We start from the raw sequence: 21,402 nt of genomic DNA, 5'->3' as shown, positions 1-21,402 counted from the left end.
TTGAAGGAAAAACATGCTCCTGAAATTCAGAGGCTGATGGCCTTCAATATCATATTTCAGGATTATTTATTATTTATACTTATTTTATATGTATCATATATTTGAGCCTTTTTTTAAGAAATCCTTTTTAAGATGAATTCTCTTCCCTAAAGATTTGAAATCTAAAATATACTCATTTTGAACATACGATAGTAAGGTACAGTATTTATTTCTTCATACACAGAAAGAATTTCTAACTATTTGATTTTCTGACCATTATTGTGCTATCTTTCACTGGCAAACTGTGTCTTTCTGGATGGTCATGCTAGACTAGAATGGTTTTATTGAGTATTGAAAATAGAACTTTAGCCTATTTAAGAAACAGAATGATCAATCCAGGTAGACAAGACTTGAGTTTATTGATAAAATTCATATCTTCCTTCTGAAGGTGACAGTTACAACAAACTTGGGTTCAAAAATAAAAGATATTCTGAATGACAAATGTTCAGTTTGTAGTCTCGGTTTTTACAAGTATACTCTTTCATGATAAAAGACCAGGTAAAAATGAGTCAGTGGAATCTGGTATCAATTAATTTAACAATTAAAATAAGAAATAATAACAAACATTTATTTTCAAGTCTTACATATATTATGAAAAAATAGTTACAAAAGGATTGTGTTTGTGAGGTTTAAATCTTAATTCTAATTGCTTCTATCTGAAAAAAAAAAGTTCAGAGGGAAAAGAAACCAACCATGGAATTTGAATAGTGACTTGTATAAATTGAGTTTAAAAATAGGCTCTTTTAATGAATAGTCCACTCATATGTTGCTTAGCAACTAGGTAGGATGATATGACCTATGGCCTTTATTTGAAAAAAAATCATCATATTGGTGGGGTGGGCATATGCTATTTGGGATAATTACTTATTGTAATCTGGTGGCCAATTCAGACATGAAATGTTAAGCATTGATTATCAAAAAAAAACACACAAACTAACTGCACAAATTCATAAATAATTACTTAGGTTCCAGTTTTAATATTAATGTGCTTTGGAGAAGCACATTGAAAAAAATGTTCAAATGACATACAAAAGAGGGGCAATGACAGATCTAACCTTTGACTGCACAAAGAATTAAACAGATCTCTTTAAATACAGTACTTTTCATACACATTATTTTCCCACCCCAAAATATAAACTTGTTTCCTTTAGGTATATACAGGTTTATAATGAAATCCTGGATTCTGAAAAGAAAAAAAAAGTCTGAGGTATAGCACCATAGAACTTAGCACCCTGGAGGATGCTGCTTCTGCTTGCAATTCATCAAAAGGTAACAACAGCAGAGAAGAGTTGATTTGAGTGTGTTGCCAAAGGTCTTCCAGTTTTTTGCCACCTGAGATTTTTTGGTGACTTCAAATAACAGAGCTCTTCAACATCAATATATACAAAGGGATTTTATTATTATTATTAATTATTATTATTATTATTATTAACCAGAAAATGGAGTTGGAGTCACTGGAAATTACAGCTTTATTTCTCATAATACATACACAGTATTTATTGCCATCAACAGAGTTTTGTAATTTTTGTAAAGTAAGAGCCAGATGCAATTTGGAGACACATGCAAGTTTTGGAAATGGACAAAGAAAATAACAGTATAGTACTGTACATAAAATAATTACAATTTATCAAACACATCTTCTTAGCACCTCCTGTGATGGATGGGAAGGAGCACCATGTCTTTCCTATATATATATGTTGTTGATGGATTTTTGTTTGTTTGTTGCTTTTTATAAGAATAGCACCAATGGAATCCAAATAGGGGGAGGAGAGGAGAGAACAGGGAGTGAAAAATCAACCCTAAGTTTTCCATCTGTGCCACAGTATACATGTCTTTCACGATTTTTTGAATAATTTTAAGTCATGTGATTCTGGCCCTACAAGGGCAACACATTTTCTAAATAATACATACATACACAGCAAGACATTTTCTACACCATCCATATTCAAAACTTGCATGTGGCATGAAGTGGGCTGCTGGTACCAAGGTAAAATGTTTGTCAGTTTACATGTTCTTTGCCCTAATCTTAACCGAGGAAACAAACTGGGCCGACTTCAAATCCAAACTTCTGATTCTGATCTCCAAAGTCATTAATCATCACATCAACAATAGGTACTTGGTCTATTTTAGGGGTGTTGATTTCAATTACACTCTTCCCAAAGCCTTTTCTTGACTGTGAAATGAAAAAAAAAACCGATTATGTATAAGCACATTTCTGACAAGTCTTTAATGAATATACTCTGTGTTTTCCCAAGGCCAAGGGGAGAGTAGGGAGGTAGAGAAGGGAATATTTCTACCTTGTTTCTAATTTGTTATTTGTTGTTAATATTGCCATATTTCTTTGATATTATGGAAATCTTTCCAACTGAACCATTGGTGAATATATGACAAAATTAGCAAAGCAATAGGAAAGACGGAACCGCAGTACTATGCACAACAAGGGAATAATATGCTATTAAGAGATGATATAGAAAGCCTAATATGAAAATTGATCCTCTTTATGGGACTATATTTCATAAGTAGATTACATTTTCATGTTTTTATCATTATAATTGTTATTCAGTAAATAATCATAATTAATTATTATGACATTAACTATTACAGTTTAACATTTGCAAAGCAGTCAATCAATGGCTTTAAATGTTACAAATAATTCTACAAGAAATAGTTTAGCAGCATATAAAACAAGATTTGGGAAAAAAAAGATTTCTACCTCATGCTTTTTGACTTATCTTAACTCCTTTATATTTTCTTGCTTAAGCCAGGTATCACTTTCTTAGTCATTTTTCTAATCTTCTTTTGAACTCAATGATACACACAGTTTCTTCCCTGCTGTGATTTTGGAGGGTTTATTTACATTAAATCCTACTACTGCTCTGCTCAATGGAGTACAATATGGCAGATTTTTGATTGAATGTTGTTTTCACAGAGGAATTAGTTTGAAGCAAATAAGGTCTTAAATAGCAGGATGGCCTCCAACATATCCTGAAGATTGGTACTAAATGTTTACCTAAACAGTAAACATTATGCAGCCCCAGCACCTAAACAAAAGTCAGGGGAGGGGGTTGGGGAAAATCAATCCTGTTCGGGGGGAAAAAAAAGTTATCTTGAAGATTTTTCATCTACTTGAAATCATGGACTTAGAGGGCTAAGAAACTGAGATCTTAAGTCATCTGACTTTGCCATGGGGTGGTAGTCACAATAATTCTTAGAAACACACTTCTTGTAACTTAAATATTTTTGCCCTAGGAAAATAAGTATGTGATACATACACACAGAGACACACACACACACACACATGCACTCACATAAATTTAGATACATAGATTAGATATCTATACATAGGCATATAGACACATAGACACGTGCACAGGTGTGTATGTATATATATATATGTATATATACGTATATATATATATATACACACACACACATATATATGAAGGTAGCAATGAAATTATATTTGTGTGAAACTTCCCTGCTACTTTCTTTGCAATTTATAGAATCTTAGAGTTACCATATTTACTGAAGTTAAATTTTCATACCCCTAAAAGGTATCTAAAATTGTCATAGTAATGGTTCTCTGTTCACATTGCTTATCAATGATTGTTGCAGGAAACACAGGTTCCCCATATTACCAGTACAAAATAAGCATGAGCCATACTGTTGCTTCTTATATGGTTTTAAAAAAATAATATTTTCTTTCTTTGTTTATTTAAAGGACCACTCCTAGGTGTTCCTAATAAACTCTGCTAAGGGCATGTTATTTTTAAACATTGAATCCTCATTAAAATTGACATCTATTCACCAAAGAAATATGACACAAGTCTGAATGGAGAAAATGGCTAAGCAGCGTTGTTATTCTGCTAAAGGAAAAGGAATAATAAAATAAAATAAAAAGAGTCTGAGCTTCTACTTACAGCACATCCATCATAGAGAGCTTTGATGTAAGGATTGTTGTCATAAGACATCTCCTCATCATTTGATCCCAAGAACCGCAGTGCTTTGTCATAACTGTCAGATGTCACATCATACCAAGCCACTGACTGATGACAATTGTAGGTGAAATTTTGCCTGGCTGAGGCACTCAGAAGTTTAAGGAATGTCATCTGAACCATATTAATGGAATTCCCTTCGACATCCAAGTAAGAGAGCTGTGGGGGGAAATGCAGGCATATGAACATCTCTTCCCCCTACACAAACCCCAAGACATCAAAGAAGGAAACCTCTGATAACACCAAATAGTGCTCAGACACATTTACATATATCTATTGACACATTCTGGCTAACTAAATGGAGGCAGAATTTAGGGACTAGAGCACAGAACAATTCAAGGTTCAGAATTCAATTCTATCCTCCTAGTTGCCAACTCGTTGTATGCCACTAAATAAATCATTTAAGCTCCTTGTCACAGTTTCTAAATCGGTTAAGATAATACTTCCATATAATTGGCTCTGCTGCATTCAGATGAATGCTTTTAAAGTTGAGGTATATGTAGAAATGTGTATATATGACTTAGGTTTTATAGGGAATAAATCATGAGTTATTAGATGGTAGAGCATTATGAAAAGAGGCTAGATTTAGTGCTTGAGGATGGCTACCACCTGAATGACCTTGGCCACAACCTAGGCCACAGTTTCCTCATCTGTAAGTGAACAGATTGGCCTTTGGACCAGAAGGCCTGGGAGGCTTCTTCTTGCTCTCTATTTGCTATTCTGCAACTTTTTTTGGCAGGATCTGCCACAACTTCTTGGCCATTGATATAACCACCTACAACCCAGCATAGAAACATGCCACAATGTGGTATTGGAATAGAACTTTAGCACAGACAAATATCAGATACAGACATATAAATATGAAACTCAAGAGTTGAATGTTGGTGTTTGAAAATATATTAGTATTGTTGGGGCCACTGACTCTGTGTGTGGTGATATTGGCAGAAATGTACTATGACCTTAAGGATCAAGAATTTGAAAGAATCTATTTTCAACCACTCTATGACATTAAATAATAAAAAAAATAATATATATTTTTGTTCCAAACTTATCAACTTTAAATACATGGTGATCTTTAAGTATCTTATGAGCATTTTAAAAAATGTTTTTTTCCTCATTTTAAATTGTCCCTAGGAAAACTGTCAATGCAAAAATGTCAATTTCATGGAAGCTTTTAAGGCTTAACTTAAACCTAAGAGAGAAAGCTGAATTTGAAATCAGAGTAACTAGGTTCAAATTCTAGCTTTGCCATTTCTTATTTGTGTGACCTGGGGTAAGTCACTTTCCCTCCCTAAGCCCAAGTTCCCTCATCTGTAAAATGAAAGAATTGGATTAAATGGTCTCTAAGGTGCCTTTCAGCTCTCATTTTATGATCCTAAAATTGCCATAAAAATTAATGGAACAGAAATTTTTTTTTATAAATAATAGAGAAAGCACGACAGTGGATATAATGTCAAACTGAAAATCTGTTTCAGTCCTGTCTCTGCTATTGACAAGCTAAGTGGTCATGGGCAAGTGACTTAACCTCTATATGCCATCTGCAAGTCTCTAGGAGAGTTTAACTGTATGTTATTTAAAATTATCAAGCCATCACAAAGCTTAGGCTACCCAACTCCTATGTCCTCCCTCATGGAGAAAGCAATATTTTGATTGGCTTCAAAAATGTCAAGAAATTAAACTCTTTGAGATAGTATGAAAGAGCAGAAACCCTACAGAAATATTGTCTTTTTCTACAGTGGATATTCCTAATATATTCATATTAGAATGTCGATAGTCAAAAAAACTATAGCATTTACTTGATTATATATTTCAGTAAAAACTCAGTGTGCTTCCGTTCATTCTGTCAGAGAAATTTTGGTCTGTCATTAAAATCTGAGAGTGGCCCACTACATCTGAATTGAGCAGTTTCCAGAATATGGAGAGGGGTGTTTATAGTATGTATTTCAGCCTTTTTCAGGGATAGTCTGGATTTGTAACTGGAGCTTAACTTGTGATGGTAGCAATAAATGATTGCATGGAGCACCAATAACATACCAGTTTTCCTCTCTTGAATTCACTAAACCAGCTTCCTGGCTTCTCCTTTGGCCATGATGAAATTCTTACCTATTATAAAAGAAGAGAATGTTTGAGAATGTTATCAATAGAAAGAATCATGTGTCTCTACATATTTCTGGCAAAAAAAGGAAAACAAAATGCATCTTCTCCACTATTACTATGTTGAACTCCAAGTTCATGGGAAGAACAGGGAGGGTGAAAAACATGATAAAGGCTGCATTTTGTGAAATTGGAAGGACATTCTTCCTTCCTTTATGTGTCTCAAAAAATGTCTGGAGGTGGAAATACACTAACAGCCACAGGGCTTTGTTTGAAATCTTAATGTGGTTGGTAGTTCGAAAAGGTACTGCTTTTTTTCAATGGCCGTCATCATCTGTCAGCATGGAGAAATAAAGTCAGTATAGCTTGTGTAAAGGAGCCACTCTGAAGATCTCTCATTAGGAAACAGCAGGCTCAGGAGGCAAAAATCATGGCCATGGAACTGGTTTTCTCATTCCATCCCTATGTAACTGAAGAAGTTTTACACACCCTTGGGAATACAGTTACTACTGAGATCGGTGGGGGAAGGAGAGGGAGGTTGCACAAAAGGGAACAATACTAACCACTGGAAGAGGAGCTTATTCCCATTTCCATACACTTCTCTTTTGCCATAAAGTTTGGCTATTTTCCACTGAATAGCAGGTGAGTGCTTATTTTTTTTTTCCTCTCCCATAAACACAAAGCCAACTTTTCCGCTGAAAAGATCAGCCACACATATAGCAACTTATGATGCCTTTAGGGGTTTCTGTACCTCTGAATGCTGCATATCATTTACTAGAAAAATGAGCTTTAGCACAAGAATACAAATGAAAACGAAACTCTACTCCTATGTAGTGCACTGAGTATTCTTCTTACACTTATGCTAGGGAAGAGCTTGCTCTATATCATGATGATTTGCATCAAATCTAATTAGAAATGGAAAGCAAAGCCATTTACAGAACAAAGTGGCAGTAGGGGTATCTATCTGCAATTTCAACTACTAGTTTAGTCTAAATGGACCATGCTACAGAAGAATGGTTTTTATTTTATTCCATATAGGCATTATTCTTCAGATATGAATGTTATTTGAACATAATATACATCTTTGAAGTATATCATGAAATATTTCAGCTTGAACATAAAAAAAAACATGCACAGCTGTGCTATGTCATGGGATATGGGGGAATGTTAGCAAGCAAGCAGGTGCACAGAAAATACATCTGGGCCAAAAAAAAAAGAGGGAGGGGCATTTGTTAACTGTGCATCATTTCATTGCCTCACTCATGTTTATTCAAATGAAATATACTAGTTATTCTGTAAGAAAAGCAGATATATGAAAATGTGACAGTATAATTCTCCTGTTTAGTTCAATATTGCGAAAACATGGCAAGAACTGTCGGCAGGCACCATCAAAACAGATTGGTACTTACTCCTTCAGATTTCTTGTCGGGGGAATGCAAGTTTCTCCACCAGCTGTGAAGTTACAGTAAACTTTGAAGGAATCTCCAGAACAACCTTGGTTTGGATCAATCCAATACTCACCTAAAAGATACATGGCATTGGTAACATGAAGGATGATTTATATAAAGGATTGTCATAGTCAGAGACAGTGAGATGGGCCTGGAATCAGAAAGACCTGAGTACAAAGCCAGTCTCAGACACTTATTAGCTGTATGACACTGGATAAATCACCTAACCTTCATCTGCCTCAGTTTCCTCAACTGCAAAATGGAAATAATAATACCACCTCCCTCCTAGGGTTGTTGTGAGGATGAAATAAGATATTTGTAAAGTGCTTTGAAACCACTTAAAATGCCATTTCAAAAATTAGCTATTTTTATTATTTAGACAGTGTATATTAATGCCAAATAAATTATTTTCATAAAAAATAAACATCCACTAATGTGATTGAACACCACATCAGGAATAAGAGAATCTGAGCTCTAATTCTGTTCTGTAACTAACTATGTGATCTTGGTCAAGTCACTTAAGTACTCTGAACCTCAGTTTCCTCACTGACAAGATAAGTGGGTTACAGCTCTAGTTTCAACACAATTCAATTCAGTTCAACAAGCATTTATGAAACATCGGGGCACTGGGGACTATAAAGAAAAGACCTGAAGAATCTTTGACCTTAAGGAACTTACATTCTATTGGGGAATTATTATACCACGATCTTATCTCGATGTCTCCTTGTGTGACTGAGCTGACTGGCTATTTAATGACAGTAGAGCCCAAGGTCCAGAAAAGTTTCATGAATGGCCTGGTGACTGATGGTATACCTGTTTTTTTAAGAGCCAGCTTAGCTACATTTGGAGAGATTCATCCCCAGAAGGTTGGACACTAGGTAATAATCTATATTGTCCTGCTGATACACGAGCTCATAAAGGTTTCTATTGATATCATGTCAATTCAATAATCATTAAATAGCAGGTACTATGTTAACTCTGGGGATACAAAGAAAGACAAAAAATAATCCCTGCCATCAATGAGCTCCCAGTCTAATGGGGAAGACAACATGTAAATAGTTATGTCCAAACAAGCTATCTATAGGACAAAGTAGAAACCATCTCAGAGGAAAGATACTAACATTAACTTTCCACTGTCTCTTTTAAAAGAAGAGATATATTCAGGATAACAATTTAGAATGAGAATAGCTTTAGCTTACTCTAACCATAATACACCACAGAAATCTATGCTTTGAAAACATGAAACTTTCATATAGTCAGCTTCAGCTTGACTCAAGCTTCAGGAACCAGTCATTATAGCCAAATAGAATAGGAATTAATGTTAAGGAAAGACTGCCAGACTTAGAAACAGAAGATTTGTCTCTGAATTGTTGATCCTGAAATCTCAATGGCTCTTTGACAGCTATTAACTAGTGAGGGAAGCTTTAAGTACCAGAATGACAGTGGATTATGAATGAATAAGAACCTGCAGGGCTGATTGGGAGAGGCTCCCCTCCAAGAGCTTGATGGGTAAATGATATTTCTTTGGACAAAACAACTCAAGTGGTGCCACAATCTGCACTGAGGAAGTATCCTCAACAACAATTCATGCATCTTCTAAAATAATGAAAAAGTCTAAATGTGTTACTCTTCCACTCAGATGCCTCCACAGGTTCCACCCCACCTACAGGATTATGCACATAGTCATGGACAATACTGTGAACAAGACCAGTTTTCCCCGGTGATGCTTAAAAAGGTTCCAGAAACATAGTTTCTGGGTAATTTAATCATTTTATTAATAAGGCCAGTAGGTTATTAATAAGAGGATGGTTATTTGGCCATCTCTCTTAGACCAAAGATAATCATGGCAGCAGGACTCAGTTTATATACTGTTTTCAATGACGGGCTGAGAGCTAACCTTTGGACAGAGAAATTATCTCTACCCAAACCTCCTGCAGCCTGGGGCTATTTAGGAGAAAGGATCTGTCTCCACCCAAGCTTGAGTAGAACACAATGGGCTTCCCCACCTAAGATTAATGTTGGTTATTAATAATCATTTCTCATATTCCCTAAACAAGAGTTTACACTCTTCCCATAAATTCTCTCTTCTCTTTGTTCATTTCATACCTGAAACTCCTTTCAAAGCCTAGACCAAGTCCTGTTTCTCTTGCTAATCCTCTCTAGCCACTATAATGGACTCTCAACTTGTACTGAACTTGGTCTCTGCTATCTGAAATAAAGACTTATAGTTTATACCTCTTTATTTGGCATAGACAAAACTGAAAAATACCAGAATCCTGAGCATCTGAAGTACCAACCCTGAATTAACTAATGTAAAAAATATTAGAATTAAAAAAAAAATAAAAGCATTTTTGATAAAAGATATGTATTGGTACCTCTATTCTATGTTTGTATACGTATCACATCTTGTTACTAAATGTCAGATCCATTTGAATAGACTCTAGGATTGGGGGGCTGGAGGGAATCTGTGGCCTCGAAGCCACATGTGGCCCTGTAGGTCCTCAAGTGCAACACTTTGACTGAATCCCAACTTCACAGAACAAATCCCCTTAATAAAAGGATTTGTTCTCCAGAGTCTAGTATATTTCTAGTGATAATCTCTATACAAGAAGGAGTGCAGGTGATATTATGGAGGAGAAATAGATGATCAAGAAAAGAGTTGGTACATTGATGTAGAAAGAGTAAGTGCAAAAGCTGCAATTCAATTGAGTGAATTCAGTTAAACACTTACTATGTAACAGACAGTGTGCTAAGTTCTGGGAACACAAAGACAAAAACAAATCATTCCCTGCCTTCAACAAGCTAATATTCTACTGGAAGAAAACAATAGAGGTAGGTAAATACAGAATATAAACACAGTTACATTTTCTAGACCTTCAGGAAAAGTCTTAAGCAGGAAGTAGAACTTGAGATGAGTCCTGAAGAGAGCAATACTTTAAAAGCCAGAAATAAGGAAGAAGGCCTGGGAACAGACTGCTCAAAGCCATCAAGGCAAGAAAAGGTATGTTACATACAGGAAAGAAACAAGTAGAGCAATTTGGCTTGACCACAGATTGTGTTAGGATGTGTAATATAAAATCAGATGAGCAAGATAGCTTGGAGCCAGGGTGTACAGAATTTTAAATATCAAGTAAAAGAATATTTTATAGACACTAAGAGAACTAATAAAGCTTCTTGATGAAAGGAGTGACATTTTGACTTCTGCTTTAGAGACATCCATTTGTAACTGTGTGGAAGATGGATCATGGAGGGGAGAAAATTGAGGCAGAAGACCCAGTTAGTAGCCTGTTGTGATATGCCAGACTGACAACCTGTGTAACATGTGGTTAGTGTGAATACTGCCCGGTTTCTCAAAGAATGTAAAAGGACCAAGAGAAAGATTTAAGACTGTGAAAACATTTCAAAAGATGAAAAGTGATGGATGGATTGAATTCTACCCCATAGGAAGAATATTCACATAATTTAGATCAGGGGCTCATTAAAATACTGAAGAAGCACCTGCTATATGTAGAACTCTACGATATATTTTCAAAATGTAGCACAGTATCTGGCACATAGCAAGTGTTTAATCAAATTTGTTGAATTGAATTGCATCTTTTACTTTTCTCTTGCTACATAAATGTACCAGTTCCTTTCCTGATCATCTCTTTCCTCAATAACCTATACTTCTTACACTAGAAATATGCTAGAGCCTACTTGTGTGTATACTATGCATCTTTCTATTGACTTTTGAGCCACATGTAGCTTTATTTCTTAGGGCATTGTGGTGTTCCAAGATGTACAACCACTGAGTATCACTTGGGAAAATAATTTTTTTGTTTGTTTGTTTCTGGCTAGGCAATGGGGTTAAGTGACTTGCCCAGGGTCACACAGCTAGTAAGTACTATGTGTCTGAGGCCGGATTTGAACTCAGGTCCTCCTGAAACCAGGGCCAGTGCTCTATCCACTGCCCCTTGTGAAAAGAAATATTTTGTTAAAAAGATAAGAATTTTGCACTGGGAAGCTACTTAGATTCCTTAAAAGCACAGTGTGATTTCCCAAACATAGTCTAGGCCATCCTCTTATTACTTAATTATGGGCCCAAGTCATAATCCATCTGTAGAATCTGTCTCAGATGTTATAGAAGAGAAAGGTAAAATGTGGAATGATAAGATCAAAGATTAGGATAGTCTAAAACACTGGGTTGAAAACAATAGCACTGACTTTAATAGGAACACATTAGATTATAGATCCTAGGGTCATATGTGAAGTCTTATGTTGGAGTTTTCACAAGTAAAATATGGGGAAAGTATGACTAAGTAGCTTTTATTTTTCTTAGATAAGAAAGTTTAAGTGTGCTATAAGTTTATTGAATTGAATTTACTGAATTTAATTATAGAATATATAGAATTGATGAGACCTATACTGATTTCTTAGGTAAATTCTGTGTTTGATTAAAATGAAAATATAGACATTGCTCTTAAAATTGTGACTTCAATTTTATTTATTTATTAAGTCAGTATTTATATTTAGTGAAAATAAGAAATAGATTGGATCAGCCCTTCCTATTTTAAAGCCGGCTTCATAACTTTTACTCAACCTACAATGGAACAGAATGATTCTTACTCAGAAGTAACCTAGACACACTGGCAACTTCCATTTAAGGGATAATGCAATTTTTCATTTGAACTAAAATGCCTCATTAGGAGAACTACTGATTGAGTCAGGTCTGAACTTTGAAATTCGCACGTATTCAGTTAGCCTATGTAATCAGTTGAATTACATTTCCTCTACCTTAATTCTTTACAGACAGAATAAAATGAAACATCATGTTATCTTTAATCATCTAAAGCAAAACTTGTAACTTAATAAAATCTTGTTTTATAGACAAGAGTTTTCCTTAACTTGAATTACTCTCACTATAAGTTTTTTCTTTGCTTTTCTTTCCTTTTCTTTTTTGTTTGTTTGTTTCTTTGTTTGTTTTCCTATCTGAAAATCTGGACTTAATGCCCACTTTCTTCAGTTTTGTTTAGAGACTATATTAACAAGGATTAATGAGCTGACAATACACCTTAGTAAATCAGAGGTTCAGTGCATTTGCTTTGTCATGTATTATGAACATACCATCTGGGAAGTCTGGATGGGAGAGCTGCAGATCTTTACAAGTTCGGGATGGATTGTTCTGGGTGCCCATGGGATATTTCATCCGCTCAATGTCTTGTTTTAGAGAGTTGAGAGAACCAAAGATTTCCTCCATGCCATCAGAGTAATCAAGGATATTATCTCCTGCATCAGCTTGCATACCCTCAGCATGCCGTCTTGTCTTTTTGGGTGACAGAATTGGTAAAGGCTGGATGACTTCACCAGGAGGGCCCTATAAATTTAGAATCAGAAGTTATTTCCATTCATTATATAAAATTCATGATGTTCAGGTGTATCTATAATTGCCTAATTACTTTGTAATTAAAAACCGATTGCTTTACTGAAGTAGATCTATACTGATCTAATTTTTAGCCTATCAGTATATTTCAGTACACAATATCTATAGAATTGGCTCATTTACTAATTTTGGCATGTGTATTATTAGTTTAGTTACATATTCCCCAATAGATTGTCAACTCCCATAGGCAAAGATTTTCTGAGTGTGTGTGTGTGTGTGTGTGTGTGTGTGTGTGTGTGTATGTGTGTGTGTGTGTTTCATGCTCGTAGTCTAGACATAAAAACATACTCAAAGGACAGCTTTGGATTTCATTTTTATGTCTGGTTCCTCTATACAAATGTACTGCCAATGCAGGAGTGAAGGCACACTTTTGGAAACTATATGCACCACTAGAATAAATGTGAAATGTTTGCATTTCTATCTTCAGACACAGGGGACCGATAGATGGGTCCGTGAGGTATGTACACATTTGTTTTCATTGCAATAATGACATATACATGAGGGGAGTAGATACATGCCACGATCCTGCCATAATTCTGATACTTACAGCATGAATCTTTTGTTACAAGGAATACCTGGGATATCTTTATTCCCAGAATGTAAAACAGATTCAAAGGCAGCTTAGCTTGTGGAGTGCAGACTAACTTTAAGAGATGTTTTTATTGTTTTCTGTATAATCAATGTAAATGGCAGCAGCATTTGACTTTAAGTTTTTTAAATTCTTTTGCACTCAGAAAGCTCATCTAAAGTCTCAGGATGTACAGTTAATACGAAAATGTACTCACTGGAGGCCCAGGAGGCCCAGGAAGACCACTGTCACCCTTCTGACCAGTTGGACCCTGTTAACAGAGAAAGGAATTAGTGTTATGAATTCTGAGAAAAATACACAAAAAGGTTCACAAATGAAAAAATGCAAAATTAAAGAAAAAAAAAGGTAGATATACTTACAGAGGAACCTTTGCTGCCTTTTGGACCTTGAGGACCCTAGGAAAAGGAAAATGACAAATAGGTATGACAATTTGTGTCAATATAGATAGTGACCCATTTGAGAGGAGTAAGATACTATCAAACATATTTAGAGCATGAACTTACTGGCAAGCCTGGAGGGCCAGGGGGACCAACGGGACCAGCAGGACCAGGAATACCCTAAAGAAAGAGCCATGGAATTAGAGCTTTCCAGGATACATTTTTAGTTTTCCCTGAGTAGTGATGTATACTACAGAGCTCTCCAAAGACACATGACTCAATTAGAATAGTGTTATATTGTCCCTAGAAGTAAGGAACATATTTTTCTTCTTGTTCTTCAAAAAAATAAATAAATAAAATAAAACACCTAAACCTGAGATTTTACTGGTATAGGAATTCCCAATGAGGAAACATTCTCCACCAATGTCCAGGGACACTGAGTAGTTAAATGATTTGCCCAAGGTCACAAAACCAGTCCATTAAAGGTGGGATTAGAATGCTGGTCTTCCTGTGTCTAAGGCCAACTCTCTTCTATGCCTCTCTCATTCTCATTATAATGCATTGATTAGAATTAGAGTTATCACTTCCACTTGGGGGTGGGGAGATAGGGGCATGGTACCCCTTATATCCGGAAAATCTAAGTAAAGTTTTTTGGTACTCCCTTTGTACCAGAGAAGAAGTCTGAATTATTACAGTATTTAAAGATAAAATATGTTGATATTATATAATATAATACATATATCTTATGTGTTTCTGAATTTCTAAACTTATTCTGCGTCATCTGCTGGCTTTTGTGAGTCATCTGCAGCTTCTGTAAAATTCCCTCAAAATTCCCATTTAATTTCTTACACCGACCCATGATATTTTGAAACTGCAATAGGGAAAGTAATGATGTGGAAGAGATAACTGTATTTTTTTTTGCCTCTATGCCAGTTCATTTATTTACATTTTCTGCTTGAAAACTCTCTAACCCATAACGTCTACAACATGAAACAAAAAACATTTCTGAAAACAAAATCCTAATATAATGATTGAAATGTAGATCCTTTGAATTTCATTTCTTCACATATATAGAGGAATATTTTGTTATAAGAAATACCAATGGGTAGACAAAGAAAGGGATAATTTGGGATTTTTTTTTTACTAACACCATCACCCTTGGCTCCTGGAGTTCCTTGTGTTCCTGGGAGTCCCCTGTCGCCTTTTTCACCTTGTTCTCCTGGAGGACCAATCAGACCAATCAAACCAGGATGTCCCTTTGAAAAAGATGCACAGAGAAAAACAAATTTACCACTAGTTGAACTATATTTCTGGTATCAAATTCAATTTGATACCTTTGTAGCTTTACTCCAAAAGCTAAGTCCTCCGCTGTCCTCTTAAATAACCCTAATTGAATCCTTGAAATAACCAACATAAGAGATTTGGATGGGACAGCAGAACAGGAAGGAAGGGGCTAGATGGTATATAGCTAGAGGTGTTTTGGAGACAGCTTTTACCAACTACAGAGAAATTATTATTAATTTTTTTCTTTCTTTTTTTTTTGTGAGGCAATTGGGGGTAAATGACTCGCCGGTGGTCACACAGTGAGTAAGTGTCATGTGTCTGAGGCCGGATTTGAACTTAGTTCCTCCTGACTCCAAAGCAAGAGCTCTATCCACTGTGTCACCTAGCTGCCCCAATTTTTAAATTTTCAGCGTGAGCATTTACATTTTGGAAATCAGCAAACCCTTCAAATTAGGGCCCAATTTATTGTTGTTGTTTTTTTAATTGTCATAAGAAAGCAATGGAGAAAATATTAATATGCAGATTAAATATGAAAGTGCATTGTGCCTACTTTTTTTTTCTGGAGAGCTAGTCATTAAACATTTCTCAACACACCCTGTCTACAGTTCTTCTGTTTTTAGGCCCATGTTTACCTAACAGGTTATTTGAAAGAGAATTGAGATAAGCTTCCCCAAAGAAGTCTACCAGGAGAGTTCAATCTCAGGAAGGAGTCTCCATCACTAACTAACCAATAACAACCATATTATATTACTTTAGAAACAAAGAGAAAATTATATATATATATATATATATATATTATATATATATATATTTTACTAAGCATATAAAGTATTACATTCCTTCAGATCTCTCATGTTCTTTCAACAAAATTTCTTATTCTTAAACATCACCTTATTTTTTCATTCTTCACAATTACTTTGCATATTGCATAAGATCCTGTCAAATCTCTTAATATTTATCTGTTCAACTTTTGTGTTTTCTTGTTTAAAACTGTCAACATTGGCATCTCATTATTCTATCTGTTTATTTTATGGACAGTTATTTTAGTGTAACCATATGCCTTCTCCATATGGTTCTCTGATGGGGACTTGAAAGGGGATGGTGATGGAGATGGTGAAGAACACATGGGGCATCCTATAATTCTCCCACTGTACCATGCATGACAGAAGGCATCTTTCCTGAATATAGTTAGATGGGTGAGATTTCATAGCCATCAGATTGGTTAGAGTGGCAGAAAAAAAAATGGAATGATCTTTAAAAAGTGATGGAATTTCAACATATAAGTTTTCCTTATAATAGGGAACCCATTTATTCATAAAGGCCATACTCTTAGTCTTTCAGTTGTTTCTATACTTCTATTATGAGGAATATATAATAGGTAGGTAGGTAAGTAGGTAGATAGGTATGTGTACATACACATGCGTATATGTTATATACATATACAGGCATATACATGTACATCACATACACGTGCACACATCTATATGCATTATATACATATGTGTGTATACATGTGTGCATCGGGGGGTACATACTTAGCTTACCTTCTCCCCTTTAGAACCAGGGTCACCTTTCAGTCCAGGTAAGCCAGGAGGGCCCTAGGTCAAACAATGAGACAAAGAAGCCAATAACCATAACATTAGTAAGTTTAATATACAGTTACAGTGGATTGCAAAAGAGTTTGTTAGTTCTTAGAAAAGGATAGTTCAACATAATTATGGTAGAAACAATATAAATCTTGGGACCCTAAATACCTATATGTATTCTTCAATCAGTGTCTTACTGTTAGACAACACTAACATGTCTGTTTCTGAAGAAAGAATAAGGAGCTGGTTAAATGGATGGACAATTAAGAGAAAAAGAAAAGTTAAGATGTCTAGAAGATGCTTTCCAGACAAAAAGATTTCCAACTCTATCATAATGGTTTCAGCCAATGGATTCTTTCTTGTCCTTTTTCCTCCTTTCCAATTATTTATCTTTCAAAAGGTTAAGAGGATGTCTCGAAAAAATAAGCTTCAAAGTGCTTTTGATGCTGAACTATTTCTGTATGATTTATTGACAGGCAGGCAATGAGGACACTTGTATTGAAAATTTCCTCCATATTTTGGAAACAAAAGGTAAGATAAAATGTTTTCTCATACTCATTGCTCCAGCTCTTTTCTTTCCAGAACGGTTCTCCATTTAGCTAACGCAGCACAATTATGAAGCCATTAGAGACAGAATTTTAAAAGCTAGAAGAAACACTTAAAAATCATGAATTCAAACTTCTTCCTTGTACACATGAAGAAACTGATGTACAATAATGTTAACAACTAACCTGTACCACCTTCATTTCAGGGCTGCTATGGACAGAGTACTTTGTAAAACTTTGAAGCACCATAAAAATATGAAATTTATAATTAAATGAAAAAAAATTCTAACAGGTTGTTTGTGATAAGATTAAAACCTAAGAGGTCTCTCGACTCTTGGTATGATTCTTTTATTTCCCTTTTTTGCTATATAGCTTTCTTATTTTAGATTTCTAGATATATGACCATATTTCCTATGTCATCTTTCTTGTCCTCTGACTCTTGGCGTGATTCTTTTGTTCTTATGTATCAAATTAGTTCCTTATTTTGGAACATCTAGGTTTCTTAAGATCTGTCATACTTCTTTCACATACATGGCCATTATAGAAAAATAATTTGCCCACATCATGATATCATAATATGGAATGATTTCAAACTAGGTAATTAATTCCTTTGACACAATATATGTAGCCTTGTAGTGCTTAAGATCGATCCTAGAGCACTCTTGACTGTCTCAGTATCTAGATTTGATTCTCTTCACAACCGATCTTAAAGGTAATACAGGAATATATATATATATATATATATATATATATGTTTTTTTAATAAGATAAAAAGGGAGATGTGGAGGGGGAGGATGAACATTGTTAATTTATCAGTGTACAGAGGATAGCATGGTGCAGTGAAGGGGGAAAAAATCACTTGAGCTAAGGATGTGAAGAACTGGGTTTGAGCTCTGGCTTTGCCACTTACGAGTTCTGTGACAGTGCATAAGCAACTTCGCCAGTCTAAGTCTCAGTTGCCCTCATATATAAGATAGGAATATTATCTACTGAAACCACTTCTTAAGGCTTGTAAGGAAAGTACTTTTTAAAGTGAAGATATGAGCTATATTTGTGGGTTTAAGAGTATTATTTTGTCACATGACATTTTCTTGTATATGATCTGTTAATAATTTTATTATACATATACAGTTCTATAAAATATCTAAAAAACATTGCATGTAATGATAAAAAAAGATTTTAAAAACCACAGCATTTTTAATATGTTAGCATCAATTCTGTGCAATATCAGACCATACATTTTAATTTTAGTGGAGAATACCCAAAAAACCTTGAATACCACACAAATTATTTTGATGAGCGAAATCAATTTAGATGTTATTTAAATAAATTTTATCTTCTCAGACACTCTAAGGTACAATAAATCTGTAATTTTAAACTCTCTGTTAGCTTTTTGGAGCTCCTTTGTTTTTATTTGCAGTCTAAAAAATTAACTCATAAAGACAGAGGGAAGCCTGTTTATGATGGGACTAGTTTTTATTTCACAAAGAATACACATGATAACATACAGCTACCTTGTATTCATAAGAGGCCTTTCTCCGATGAAGTCAAAGACTTAACAAAAACAAATGCTCTTAAATATTTTGTCCTTTAAAAAGAGGCTGCTATGGTATAACAGATAGAGAGTTTGTTTCCCAGTCAGGAAGTCCTGAGTTCAAGTCCTGCCTGGCATATACTAACCAGTTAACCTCTCAGTATTCTAGGCAACTCTCTAAGACAAAATGTTGCAGAGTACCTCCATTGGTAGTGAGTTTCCCCATTCAAGAGCTCCTTATATGAATGAAATCCCCAGGACAGTCCCTATCCTTGTGATGTTAAAACTACAAAAATATCATTATAAGTAGAATTTTGATCATTTTCAAATTATTAATCTTCCACTAAAGAGAAATCTCAAGATTTTGAAGACTGCTGGCTAATTGTTACCTAATAGGCCCTACTGAGCCAGAAAAGGCTTGAGTGTGGGTCTGGAGATGAGAGTATACGTCAGTTACAAGAGAAGAAAACACTTGCTTCTGGAAGATGAGTTATGATGAGATAAATTTTCTCTACCATACACTCATAAAGATTGTCAACTAAGGCAAAAACAATTGGAGGAACTACTCAAACCAATAAAATCACAGGGCCTAGAAGTATCAGAATAAGTAATAAAATTTAAACATTTCCCTAACTGTACAGATGTCTCCTCTCCACAAACAAGTGGTTTTGATCACAAATAAAATAAAGAGGACTCTTGAATGGATATTCTATTTGAATTGTAATACTCTATATAAATTTCTCCACATTTGTTAGGTCTCAATTTATGGGGCAATAGTCTCCACCATCACATGGTGAACTTTGGTTTCAGGAAAAGTCTTTTTCAAATCTTAACAGTCTTATGAAAATATAAGCGTTCTTGAGATCCAGACTGGATAGTCAGTTGAGTGCCTAAAATTAGCTAAATCAAAAGGGTCTAAGATTCTGAAATTTCAAGGAAAGGAACTGATGAGATTGAATGGCTTAGTCCCTATGAAAAAAAGAAAGCTTTATAACATTCTATATTAGAAACATTCCTATTCTTCTTACTCATGAGTTAATTTAATATAGAGACATCTGAAAGTACTTGGCTTTGGTTGGACCTAAGTACAGCTATCTGCCAGCTTCTTTATACATTCTAATAATAATAATGGACATGATGTACTAATTTACACATGAAGCTCTTTTCATCCAAGAAATGAATTAAGGCCGACAATACACTTTTGAATGGGAGTGGAGGTGGTTGATTAATCCCTAGCCCCAAGTTTCTCTTATTCTAGCCCAGGGTCTTTTGTGAAGAGATCAGCAATCATGACACATTCTTGTGCCTGAGATAGGTACAAATGAGACTAGAAGGAAACTGTCAAAATTCATTTTTAAATACATCCTGAGGCAGGATTTTTAACACTCAACTTTAAAGATGAAATACTATCTAATTTGCTAAAGCACCATGGTCCCAGCTCACTAACTCTGGCTATACCAATACACATATCAGAAAAGAACAGAATATCATTTGTGCTAAAAATAAAAATAATATATTTCATTCCTACTAATTAAAATATCATACAGGTCAGGAATATAATCCCCAACCTCTTTCTGTGGGTCCAGGTCTGGTGGAGCTCCATCAATTAAGAAAAAATGATAAGCAATACCATGTATTGAATAACTCAGTCAGATGGAATATAATGAATGAGTTCTATAAAATTTAAGATAGAACTGAGTCCTCCAAGCCAACTCTTTTTTTTTTAAGAGCAAATCCACTGATGATTTTTTAAGTCGTGATTTCTTAGAATAGTAGACATATAGTTAAGTTAGGTCTCCTAAAATCTGCAAGGAATTCTTTAGATGTGGTCCATTCATGTAAAAGTGACTCTGTACTCCTACTATGGTTAGATAAAGTCGAACCAATTATAAAATCATTGTCTGAAATAAAGTACATAGAGGTTCTGTGTAGGTAGATATATTTGGATAATTAACATTTGCCAGTTAAAATACATTCCCCTCACACGGAATGAAAAATGTGAAGCTGGTTCAAATATGTTAGTTCTTTTCCCTTTCTCATTTTATGTTCCTCCACTAGTAGAATTGACTATAGAGATAAAGACAGTGACTGGCCCTAGGATTTCAGTTATATATTAACCACTACATGAGGAAACTCTTTTTACCAATATAGATTGCCATCTTCTTTGTAATTATACTCTTATGGAGTTCCTTAGAGCACTGAGAGGTTAGGCAGCCTGCCCAAGGTCAAAAAGGGTCACAGGAGTGACTTGAACTTGGATATTCCTGTCTTTAGGTTCTACTTTCTTTCCTTTACACCTCCATGCCTCAAAAACAAGTAACTATATAGGATCAAGAGCCTGCTGAGGGGTTATGGTGAATTTACCCTGGTGTATTTATGAGAGGAAATACTGATCTTATAAGATACATACATTTGTATTAATTTGCTCATTAATAAGTACACAGATTCTAAACTCTTTCTGTTTTTAACATAAAAATTGTGTAAGAAAGATA

The 21,402-nt window shown here is 34.9% G+C and overlaps 1 protein-coding gene across 1 annotated transcript in view; it reads right to left on the bottom strand.

The window, feature by feature from the left end:
• Positions 1–381: 381 nt before the first annotated feature.
• COL11A1 (collagen type XI alpha 1 chain) overlaps positions 382–21,402 on the bottom strand; it is a 284,803-nt gene continuing 263,782 nt past the window's right edge. Inside the window, 11 exon segments of the mRNA XM_021000146.1 lie at positions 382–2,212; positions 3,960–4,193; positions 6,069–6,137; positions 7,538–7,560; positions 7,563–7,649; positions 12,680–12,929; positions 13,781–13,834; positions 13,944–13,979; positions 14,088–14,141; positions 15,110–15,217; positions 16,790–16,843. Coding sequence (XP_020855805.1) covers positions 2,066–2,212; positions 3,960–4,193; positions 6,069–6,137; positions 7,538–7,560; positions 7,563–7,649; positions 12,680–12,929; positions 13,781–13,834; positions 13,944–13,979; positions 14,088–14,141; positions 15,110–15,217; positions 16,790–16,843 — 1,116 coding nt within the window. The 3' untranslated portion in view covers positions 382–2,065.

The sequence above is a fragment of the Phascolarctos cinereus genome, unplaced genomic scaffold (genome assembly GCF_003287225.1).
Source record: "Phascolarctos cinereus isolate Bilbo 61053 unplaced genomic scaffold, phaCin_HiC Scaffold_5;HRSCAF=322, whole genome shotgun sequence".
Classification (NCBI taxonomy): domain Eukaryota; kingdom Metazoa; phylum Chordata; class Mammalia; order Diprotodontia; family Phascolarctidae; genus Phascolarctos; species Phascolarctos cinereus.
The sequence above is the reverse complement of the archived record's forward strand: the minus strand, read 5'-3'. Positions and strand labels throughout refer to the sequence as shown.